Below are 12205 nucleotides of genomic sequence, written 5' to 3' on the forward strand. Positions count from 1 at the left end.
CCACTACATCAAACCGTCGCCATAAATTTCAACTGTATCGTCCCCCTTGCTTGTTTCACATACACCCATGACATCAATTTCTCCCAAAATAATTGAATTCTTCAATCCCTTTTCCTTCCCCTGTTCACCAATCACCTTCCAGGTACCAAGAGCCCATGCAACATTGCCGTGTCCATCTCTTGATGGGCCTTATAATATGATCTACGCCTTCGACCATAGCTTCCATCGTCCCGAGGTTTTTACCGTATGTCCTTGCTTGAATAATGAAAGGAATGGTATGTCTGGTTACCAGCCTTTTCAGTGCCCGTGACAAGTGCAGCAGTCCCTGTCATAGTTACGTCCATCCGAGGGGCAGTTATGGCACATTTTTACAAGTATAACTCCCGAGAAACCAATACCAATCGCATGCACTCTAGCACAACTTACTCTAAAGAAGGTAAAATTCCATCTTTTTCCTTTAAACCCCAATACTTGAAGGTGTAGGCTGTGTACATGTAGTACTTATAGACGAGGTGATCGATCTGGGTAATATTTTGTCTATGCTCAGAAGTAACGGTTGTCAGCAAGTACACAGGAGTACTAAGTGGTAAACTGACGGCCATTTAAAAGGTATTATTTCAAGTAATAATGAAATTGATTTAAACTAGATATAATTTGTGATATCTTTCTTACTGATGAATCACGGGAGATCGTCTATGCAATTCCAGAAAGGAAGAGTGCTAGCAGGCTTTTAACAGCCGGCATGATTGGATTTCGGGCGTTAAAATTTTTGAATTTTATTCATAACCTTGTGGGTAAATGGGGAAAGAAAAGGACACCGTTTAAAAAACGGTGGTGCCAGCATGAAAATACGATAAATGTATCCTCAGAAGCTGGGGATAATCGTGACATACTTATGCCAGGGGAAAATTCAGGACCAATAATCCTATCCTAAGTGGAATTATCGCCATATAGATGCCTCAAATGATAGTAACTTCAATAAAAGGTTTTGTGTCCACTATTTTAAAATGAATTCTTGTTTAATATTATGGCTTCCATCACACTGAAAAAGATATTCAAGAGATTGAATACAACAACCGGTAAGTTTTGGCCGTGTTCCACGAGAATTATCAAGTACCACCCCAAAAAAGAGAGTTTCGTTGACTTTGGATTGGATTTAATAGATTTCAGTCAACATATTTCTAATATTATCTCTCCCCATGCTATTATTTCAACCACCCATTACGGGCGGGACACAGAGGATCGGAAAATTAATTTACCCATGTCGACGTGGCATCGCTGACATGCTTAGGTCTACAAGCTGCGTTAACATTTTAAGATCTCTTCCTTTCTCTGGCAAACTACTGACCCCAGAAAGTTTAAGCTTCTGCTAATTCTCAACGTAATATCCCTGTAGACACATACATTGTACAAAATGATGACGTCATTCTTCCATGCCCGTAGAGAACGCTTCTGAAGGGGTTTTTAATGCCCACAGGAAAAACCGGCTGGCCCGTGGCTTAAGACTTCTTGGGTTCTTTGCCACAGGACTTGCGGCCTTCTTTGAAAAGTTGCAACAACGAACGCGCATTTTTCATATCCGTAACAATCATCGCCTCTCACTCAAATGACGAAGAATATAAATGGGTGCTAAACGACGTAAGCGAACACAACCGATGATTACACGCTGTTCTTACACACTAAACGGTGTCATTTTAAATAATGAAAACGCTTCCCTCGGCACCGCACCCCCATCTTACGGTGACATTCGTTCGCTGATCGTGGCTGACCTTAATGTTTTCGGCGATGAGTATCCACTGGTCGCTGTTCATATTGCAGGAGTCCAGCAGGGGTTCGTACTCCTCGAGTGTGTAAATGACTCTCCTCTGGGCACCCTTGGTTACCCTTCACAAGGGTCGCATCGTCGTTCCGGATCACATCCCAACGGTGGAGTGTACATGTAAGGGGATAAAGGAAGGACGATGAGAGTGGTGGGATTGGTATAAAGGGGGCTAGCGAAAGAAAGGCGCGGGAAGGCGACCCCTAGGGAAGCGGGAGGGGTGGTTAACTTAGTTATATTCCACGAAAGATTTCATTTAAAACATTAATACAAAGTTTTCACCACTTAGCAATCTTGATGAATCTGCTACGTGGATAAAAGTAGATTGTAGTGAGAATCTGCTAATCGGAGATCGAATTACCCACATTGGAGAACCCGTCTCAAACAGTGGGGATTGTTCTCGAGGTGTGATCCACCAGCCAAAGCCACCGGCATCATACCTCGAGTTAATGGTGGAGAGACACAATCTCATTCCCGTAATTACAAGGGGAGGGGATGATGTGCTTACGGGAGGACAAAGACCGAGGATTCGTTCCTCCCGCCGAAGCGCCTTTTGTAGTACTCCTCATCGTGCAGGAAAGGGCAGCGTCGGATGTAGTCCCCCAAGGCGTTGGGCTTAGGTTCCAGGGCTGCAAAAGAGAAGATGAGGGATTTTTATTTTTATTTCGCTAAGAGGATAGCTTTCGAGGCGTTAAGGTTGTTTCTAGGAGCAGTGATTTTCATGAATTTAGGAAATACGTTGTGTTTCTTGCAACGTTTTAGGAAGTGAATATCGGCAGTGGTTGTGTGCGATTTGAATCTGAGGGTTTGTAATAAGTTGAGCTCCTTAAGGCCAATAAAAATTTTTATTGGCCTTAGGATCTTCTTTCTTGAGATTATTACTTTAACAGCCAATAGCTCCACATCTTCCATTTTGAATATGGCCCTCCAGCCTAAGCGAAAAAACATTGGTTAAACACAGAAATCAAACAAAAATACGCTAAACTTGCACACACCGAAACTCAGACTTATAATCTACACCTGAAGATCACGAAACACTTAAATTTCATACAACTACAGACATTTAACGAAAGACTTCTAAACATGGACACAATAAACCAACACAGACTGCATAAAAAACTTAAAACTTTAGACCGCAAATTCCAAGCTATTCACAAAAATAGTCCTTTTCCTGAAAGTAAACCTAATCCCGTAAGAAATTTCATCTTAAACCTTTCCTCCAAACATTTCACTGATGAAGAAAACAACATTTTGAACAAAGGCCTAAAACATTGCCTCCCATACAAATATCCCCCCACCGAAGATTTAGTTGTGGACATAGAATCGCACATTAAACACCTTAAAGAATCCGAGAAACAATTCGTAAGACATGCCTGCCAATTACAGTTGGAACGCAACAGCACCAAACTTAACACTAGACCGCATAGCGACCCGTTAGAACGCGCACTCATAAAGGAACTTAGAAATAAAGACTGTTATTACATTAAGGCTGACAAAGGTAACACCACAGTTATACTCGACAAAGCTGATTACATTGAACGCACCGAAAACACAATCGCAGAAGGCCCATACATTAAAATACATAAGAACCCACTCAATAAAATGATTACAGACACAAAAACCGCACTCAATCACTGTACTACAATCATTGACAAAAAATTACGTTTCACCTTAAAAACGGAAAACCCTATGGTGCCTAAACTCTACACTTTACCCAAAATACACAAAGCCGGTAAGAAAATGAGACCTATCATTTCAGCTTTGAATTCCCCCACCTACAAATTGGCTAAATGGCTCACCAAACAGTACAAACAATTAGGGTCCGAAGAAACCTTCGGAGTCAAGAATAGCAAAAATTTCATCGACACCATAAAACACCTACGCATCCAGCCCCATGAGATTCTTGTCTCTTTTGACGTGGAACAACTCTTCCCGAGCGTACCCATTGATATTGCCCTTGAAAACATCGCAGATTGGCTACACACAAAAGACATAACACCCATTGAAATTAAAGAATACGTTACTCTTACTAAAACTTGCATGGACATAACATACTTTCAATTCAACCAAAAATTTTACAAACAAACGCAAGGCACAGCTATGGGAAATCCTCTTTCCTGCTTTGTCGCTAACATCTTCCTACATTACTTTGAAAAAGACTGTAAACACACGTTTGACTATTTCCCCAACATTTGGCTTAGATACGTAGACGACATTTTTGCCATTTTTGACACCAGCAAGTGTGACATAAATGACTTTTTGGACCGGCTGAACAAAAAACACAATTCCATAAAATTCACCTTTGAAGTCGAACAACATAACTCACTGCCTTTCTTGGACATACTAGTAATTAAAAACCATGAGGGCTTAGAGTTTGACATTTTTAGAAAAAAGACCCACACCGACAACTACATCAAAGCAGATTCACACCACTCCTTTCAACAAAAAATGGCAGCTTTTAATTTTCTCATACACAGACTACTGACGACACCACTCAACAAACAACGCTATTTCAAAGAGTTGGAAAACATCAAACAAATAGCCATTAACAACGGATACACACCCCAAATTATAGACAAATTAGTTAGAAACAAAAAAAGAAAACTTGCCAATAAACATACTACACTTCTACCACAACGGAAAGACAACAATAATAAATTTATCGCATTACCTTTCTTCCCCACATTAACCCGAGGCCTTGATAAGGTCTTTAAACAAATTGGCACCAAGGTCACTTACTCGAACCGTAACACTCTTCTTACGTGTTTAGGGAACCCGAAAGACATAACACCACAGTTAGACAAATCAGGTATTTACGAAATTACTTGCTCACACTGCCAACTCTCCTACATTGGACAGACCAAACGTAATCCCAAAATCAGATTCAAGGAACACATAGCACACTTTAAGAACGTTTCGATAGATCAGCGGTCGCCAAACTCATTTTTGAAACGGAACACTCTATCACTCCCAACGACTTAACATTATTAAAACCGATACAACACTGTAAACTCGATGCCTGTGAGAGCTTACACATACACTTAAACAAGAATAAACTTATGAACAATGAACCAGGCATCATCAACAGTTCGCTTTTTAACTTTGTTAGTCATTTCAGAAACAGACAGCCCCCTCCTAATATCCGCCACTCTTCCCCCACTCCTTCCCACGTGACCTCAACAAACTCCCCCCCACCTACGGACCATCACTTAACCCCTCCCCCCTTGCCCCTCCAGGTATATATACCTCACCCCCCGACCTGAACACCCACTTGGCTTTGGACGGTGCCTGTGCACATTCCTCTTCTTAGTTCAAGTGCCCTATTTGATTTTCTCCCCGTTGATGGTCACCTGTGTGACCGAAATACCGGTATAGGAGTTTCTTCTTAATTATTTTTATTGGCCTTAGGATCTTCTTTCTTGAGATTATTACTTTAACAGCCAATAGCTCCACATCTTCCATTTTGTAATCTAAAATGTTTAGTATCGTAAACCAATCGTATACTCCGGTAATCTTACATTAGGTAGATAGTATTAAAATTTCGCTGGCTGATTTTTTTATCTGGCGTGCGTTCCACGTTTTTAATACGATAACTTATAAAAATCCAGTTGACATATATTGTTATACGAAGAATATACTGTTTTTTATAACAATTTCATTCTTATATCACCTAAATCCTTGCAATTAAACTACATTTCTTACAGAAAATGCAGCTAAAAATTAACATTATAACTTAAACAAGGATTTTTCTTCAAAAAATATAGGAAATTACAGTGATAATGTTCCATGTAACAAATTCAATGGTGTGTTTGCTACTTCTCTTGGTGGGACAAATTATATTAAAGACATTTTGTTTTTTATTAACAGAAAAGAGAATTTCATTTATCCGCTACATCTTTTACTTTATGTGCTTATTTTAGAGGAGAGATATATGTCAATAAAGAAGAGGAATAGCAATATTCTAATAGCTGTATTCTAAGTACGAGAGGGTATCATATTTAAGTAATTATTACTAAAAAAAATAACCGAGATATCTGGGTAAACTGTTTTTTCACATATTATTTTATCCTTTCCGTACATAATTTTGTCAATTAAAGCTATTAATTTACATTTTAAGATTTGTTTTTGTGGAAGCCGTAGATTGAAGCAACTGACTGAATGGAGATGATAAGAGACTAAGTGTGATTAAGTTTCTTCGTTTGAAAGATTACAGTGCCCGGCAAACCCACGATGAAATAATAGATGTTTGTGGAAATCATAGCCCATCATATGACACAGTTGTGAGATGGAAAAGGAATTTTTAAACTGGCCACATTTCCCTCACGGACGGTCCAAGAAGTGGAAGACCATCACTCATAAACGATGATGCCACAGTGAAGAAGGTGGAGCACTTTATCCCATTAGACCGAAGAACAACCATCCATATGATCATGAATGAGACTGATCTTAGCTACGGCAGTGTATGGAAAATTATTCACAAAGACCTGCACATGTCAAATGGACAGCACCCTGGATCATACGACTCCTTTTCAGAAGCAAGCGTGACCTGTCAAGGGATATGTTGAATCTTTTGCAGCAAAACGAAGAGGATTTTTTTAGCCACCAGATAACAATGGGTGAATCTTGGATCTATCAATATGATCCAGAGACCAAAGAGATGAGCAATGAGTGAAAGACCAGCGATTCACTTCCCCCAAGAAAGTCAAGGTGCAGAAGTCTGCGAGTAACGTCATGCTTACGGTTTTTTGAGAATGTCGTGAATCTTATCAGACTACCTGGAAAAGGGTCGGACCGTCAATGGTGCCTATTACTGCACACGACTAAACAAATTGCCTGATGCTCTGGGAAAGAAACGGCGCGGTATGATCATGAAAGGCATCCGTCTACTTGTCGAAGATGCACCTTCTCACTCATCTCGAGATGCAGTTGAGGAATTGCTGGGGTGATGTGGCTTTGAAATTAATGCCACACCCGTCATTGTCTTCCGATCTCGCCCCAGGTATATTTTTCCTAATCCCAGAACTCAAACAATCATTCCGGACTCAGAGATTTGACGACATAAATGATGTAATTTAAGAGTTGGAACAATTGTTTTCGACGCAATCTGCGGAGTTATATAATGAAGGCCTTCGAAAGGTTATAAAACGCTGGGAGAGATGTATAAATCTGGGTGGTCGATCAATAGAAAAGTCTTGAGAATAATAAAAATTAAGTTTTTATCTCGATTATTTTTAGTAATAATTAAAATTTTACGACACCCAGTCGTATCTTCCTCTATATTTGTGATGTCCTTACTGCTCTGGCTTATCGCGTGCCTCTCGCTTTCCTTAACCCCAAATGATCATCCCCTCTGGTATTCATTCTTCCTCTTCCACATCCTTTTATTGTTGATTGAAAGGGTTATCTTATGCCGTGCTTAATTTTTCTAACTGACGGCTTCCTTTATTATTTTTGGAATTCATACCATCACTGATCTGAAGAAAACAAAATCAGGAATATTCCTCCCACATAAATACTATTACGAATTATGATATGATACTCAAAATATTCATTCCATCTCCGTAGAATCTTTCCTGTTTCCATTAATAATTTCCTGATGTTTCTTTGATAGAGTGCATGTATTTTTCATCCACACTTGGCGATAGAGATTTCATCTTCCTCTTCAGCGCAACTATGTACATTCTCCGTATCCTCCCAACGCATCCCCCGTTCTCCTTTTCGTCCACCTCCCTCGTCCAACCTTCTCACACTTCTCCCTCATCCCATTTTCTACTAACGCTAGATCATCCTCAAACCTAACTGATTTTATGCATTGTCCATCGACCTTCGTTCCTATCTCCAGTCCTTTCCACGCATCTTCAAACTTTACGTTGATCAGTACAGATGATAATGGACAACCCTGCCTTACACCTCTTCCTAATACCGCCCGTCTGCCACTCGCACCTGCGTATTCTGTAACGTGCAGGTTGTGGATAAGCCTCATATTCCTAGTGTCTACCCCTATTTCCTGCTATATAATCATTAATCCCACCAAATTCACCCTATCAAACACTTTCTTGAACTCTAGTAAACAGTCACATACCTACTGACTGTATTCTATGATCCTCTCTATCAGTGACCTCATTACTACCATGGCATCACGCGTGCCTCTCCCTTTCTGAACCCAAACTGATTATCCCCTTAGTAATCATTTTCCCTACCCTCCATCCTCATATTGATGATCCTGAGAACCACTTTAGCTGCGTGCAAAATAAAACTTATAGTTCTGTAGGCTGCCATTCCCTTTTATGGAATAGGAACTAACTTTGATCTAACGAAGTCTCCGGTAAAATTCCTATCTCATAAATGCTACGATTTAGTCCATAAAAACTCTTCCTTCCACGTTCTCCCAAATCCTTAAGCAGTTCCGCCTGAATATTGTTTACCCCAACGGCCTTATTCCATTTCTTTTTCCCTTCATGCCCTTTCTATCCCATCGTCTAGAATGCTTGCATCTAAGCTAAGTAGACATAGATACTCTTTTTCTTTGTCTAGCCTTGCTGGCCTAATGATTTTACAATACAGTTCTTATATACATTTATTCCATCACTTTTATTCAAGACATCGAATGATTGATCACGTAGGAAGCAGTGTGAGTAGGGATGGGATAATTAAGGAAGATGGGAAATTTGGTGGAATATCAGTGGTTATTCATGCGGAGGGAAAGTGTGGTCGTGCATTCGCCCACGTAGAAGGCAGGGCAGAAGTTACAGGAGAGGCGTTAAATAATGTTTTTTGAGGTGTAGGTGGAGTCGGGTTGGGAATTGATGGTAAAGCGGGTGGCGGGTCTTGAAAGATAGCAGCATTTATAGCGTGGGCGGTTGCATAGTGCGGACAGGGGCGGCGAAGAGACAGGAGTTCCCGGAGGTGGTCTTGTCGACTTAAAGATGTCTCGCAAGTTCGACGGGCGTTTTAACGAAACCAAGGGAAAATGTCGGAATGAAAGTTATGTGGACTGACTCTTATAAATAATTGGGAAGAGCTCACGGATTATATGTTTAATTTTTTGGGTTCCAGGGAAGAAAGTGGTGATAAGGTTAGGGCAATTTGGGCGATTTGGTTTGGGTAAAGGAGTGTATTGGGTTGACAGTTCCAGAATTTTATTGTTCAATAGTTTTTCAGGGTACCCGCGTTTCCTGAGAGAGTCATGTAGCTGGTATATGGGTATTTCTATTTGGATGGGTGTTGTTGCAGAGACGGCGACCACGGACTGCGAGTGAGAAAGGGATGATGCGTTTTGTATTCGATGGGTGGTAGCTCTTAAAATGAAGGTATTGTTGGTTTTTGGTCGGTTTAATGCGGACTGAGGTGCTAACTTTATTGTTCTGGAGGTGAATGTCGATATCTAGGAAAGTAATATTCGACTCAGATATAGATGAAGTGAAAGATACCGAGAAAGAGGAGTTGAGAGAGGAAATGGAGGAGGATAAACTTTCACGTCCGTGGGACCAAAGGAGAACAATGCCATCAATGTAGCGGGCCCAGAAGAGTGATTTAAGGGTCTTTTGGCGGAGAAAGGTATGTTCAAATTTTTCCATAGATTTTATTGTTAAATTGTATGGTATGATGGTAGATAATGCTATGGTGGTGATACCTAAGAACGATGAAAATAAATTAAATAAATAACGACAATTGAAAAAATACAACGGTAATTGGTCGAAGAGAGAAACACTATTCACGAAATTATTAGTAGAAGAGGAATACCAAATAGGCATTTCTGGAGAATGAGAGTTTACTGAAACTGCAAAAAAGGAAACGCAGATAACAAAGATGAACTAGAAGTATCAAGTAATGGAAACTGTAGGTGCAAGGAGCTATTAGTGTATGAAGAGATCGTCAGGGGATACAGGATAGTTTGGAAACCTAGCTAAAACGAATAGCCGGATCAATAACCCGTGATAGTGACCATCATCATCAGCGCTAAATTAATAAAGGAAAAACATTTCGCGATACATTTTTTTTCAAAAAGGGAAATCCAAAAACTTCAACAAAACAAATTGAAACTTCTCATTGCTTACAACAATAAATGTTACCTCAATTTAGTTTATTGATCAGAGCGCGGATAATTCCATTCCAGGAAACAGCCTCCTGGGGTAAGAATCGGTGGATAGATGAAGGGAAAGCGAAGTAATCGCCGGGTTGGCTATTATTACTTTAATGACCCTCCACGAGGAAATACGAAATCGAACATGAGATTTGAGGATATCGAAGAATTGTTCACGACTGTCTACGCGGGGATCGATTGATACGGGATTGAATACCATATTCATCAGCTGCTCCGAAAGAGAAAGTAGTCGGAAAATGATTTAAAATTGAACCACTATTACGATGGATCCATGAACCTATTAATATTTAGATATTTTAGTACCCTGGAAGCCACCGCTAGGCTGTGTGGCAGGGGGTGAATACACAATAGACTAATTTTGACCCGAATATGACCCTACTCGGTCGGAAAATGTTATTTTGATCCTAACTTCTTTGCCTAGAGCAATTCTTCTTTTGATATCCCTAACACTTACGGTCCAAGAAACTAGAATAGTAAAAGAGCAACTAGAGAAGGTTATGAAGCTTATCAAAAACTAGGAGCATGGATTCCAACAAGATGACAGATATAAAGAAAGAAATTGAAATTCTACGGGTTTTCAGGACAAAAGAATTTGGCAGGAAGAAAATACAACTGTCTGCATACAGACTCTTGATGGAAGTGTATTTCTTCCGGACATGCGTGCATCCCAAAAAACCGTGACCATCGCCTAATCATCCAATTTCACCGACTTCGCCTTCTTCGGAACCAGATCACCTTTAGAAACCCATTGTTTCGACTGTTCCTTTGCCTCTGGATTGTAGTACTGTGTCCATATTTCGTCCGCAGTTATGTATTGGAGCAGAAACTCGTCGAGATTGTGATGGCAATGCACCATACCAGCCTCCGAATCTTTTATACAATTTGGTGCTAATCACTTACTCACTCCACAAAACACCTAAAGTAGGGATCAGGATACCACTGAAAAATATTTGTTGTCTCCAGGATTTGAACCCGGGCCCTCTCGGTGGGAATCCTGTACGTTAGGCACCGCAACATCCCGATCCCCCTGTATTAATCTTTTTGCTATTTATGTATAATTTGCGACATTCATCTGTAAGTTTAATATTGTAAATGTGTGACGAGTCGTTAGATAGTAGAATAAACCCCATAGTCTCAATTTCGCCCCAAAATAAACACGACAATCTATCTATCTATTCTCTTCCTATACTTGCGATTGCTCGCCTAATTTCACTGCCGAACAGATCGTCTACATATTTTTTTCCATCTCTGTGGAATGATTCCTAGTTCAATTGATAATTTCTTGGTGTATCTTTGACAGAAAGCAAATATTTTTCGTTGTTTTCGTAATAGAGTTTTCACTCTTTTCCTCTACGGCGCACCTCTGCACTGTCACCGAATCCCCCCACCCCCCTAAGCGCCCCCCCGTCCTTCTCCCCTCCGTCCCTCTTTCTCGTCCACCCTCGTCCCACCCCATTTTCTATCCCACCAATCTAACGCACACAAGGTGTAGGCCGAAGAGCCAGTTTAAGAGTTTTGTGAAACAGCAAGATTGTGAGTGGTTGGAGAAAAGGGGGGGAACCTACCGGAGTGATCTCTCTGATGAGTGGGTCCTGATGATTGGGAGACGCCGAAAGGGAGAGGGATATGGCGTCTATCGAGCCGGAGATGCATTCGCTGATTCGCATTTAGAGAGAGGACTCATCCAAACCTTCATTATAAAACAAGCTATTTGCTGCACAAAGATTATCTCAGCATCGTTTTGTCAATCTTAGTATCTCCTCGTCGCCGCCCACGAACTCATTCGGCGACTTGGCGAAGATAACTTCCCCACCTTCACATACTCCGGCAATATTCTATTCCAATTGGGGCGTACCTGGTGAGAGATTATTTATTTCGCTCCTTGATATTCTCGAAACATATCACACGTTTTTCCCCTAGATGAAGTTTGGGGCAACCATTGAAACTTAAACTTGCAGTGGAGAGTTGATTTCTATATTATAATAAGTGTTTTTTTTTCAAAATATTCAGTCACTTAGTGAAATTTTATCTTTTGCATACAAGCATTCCATAACCATTTTTCTACAGAAAAGGCAGAATGAAATGACCATTAGTAAAATATTTGCCTTCCATTAAAGTTTCCGACTGTTGATCTAATCAAATATTGAATAATGCAACAAATATCGAACATTTATGGATATCAAAAGTAGGAGTTCAAAAACATGCATTCATGTGGGATTTTTTCCTATGGGTGTGACGCGTGTACGATCGGGTTACTTTATAAAAAAAAGAAGACTTGAGAA

At 40.3% G+C, this 12205-nt stretch overlaps 1 protein-coding gene across 1 annotated transcript in view; it reads right to left on the minus strand.

The window, feature by feature from the left end:
- Positions 1–12205, minus strand: part of LOC139693374 (L-asparaginase) — a 74445-nt gene that overhangs the window by 35715 nt on the left and 26525 nt on the right. The window contains exons 2-3 of the mRNA XM_071591501.1: positions 2328–2448; positions 1770–1884 (exon numbers count right to left, since the gene is read on the minus strand). Of these exons, the coding sequence (XP_071447602.1) occupies positions 1770–1884; positions 2328–2448 (236 nt within the window). The remainder of the gene's footprint in view (positions 1–1769; positions 1885–2327; positions 2449–12205) is intronic.

This window comes from Hetaerina americana, unplaced genomic scaffold, assembly GCF_022747635.1.
Source record: "Hetaerina americana unplaced genomic scaffold, ioHetAmer1.1.p SCAF_48, whole genome shotgun sequence".
NCBI lineage: Eukaryota > Metazoa > Arthropoda > Insecta > Odonata > Calopterygidae > Hetaerina > Hetaerina americana.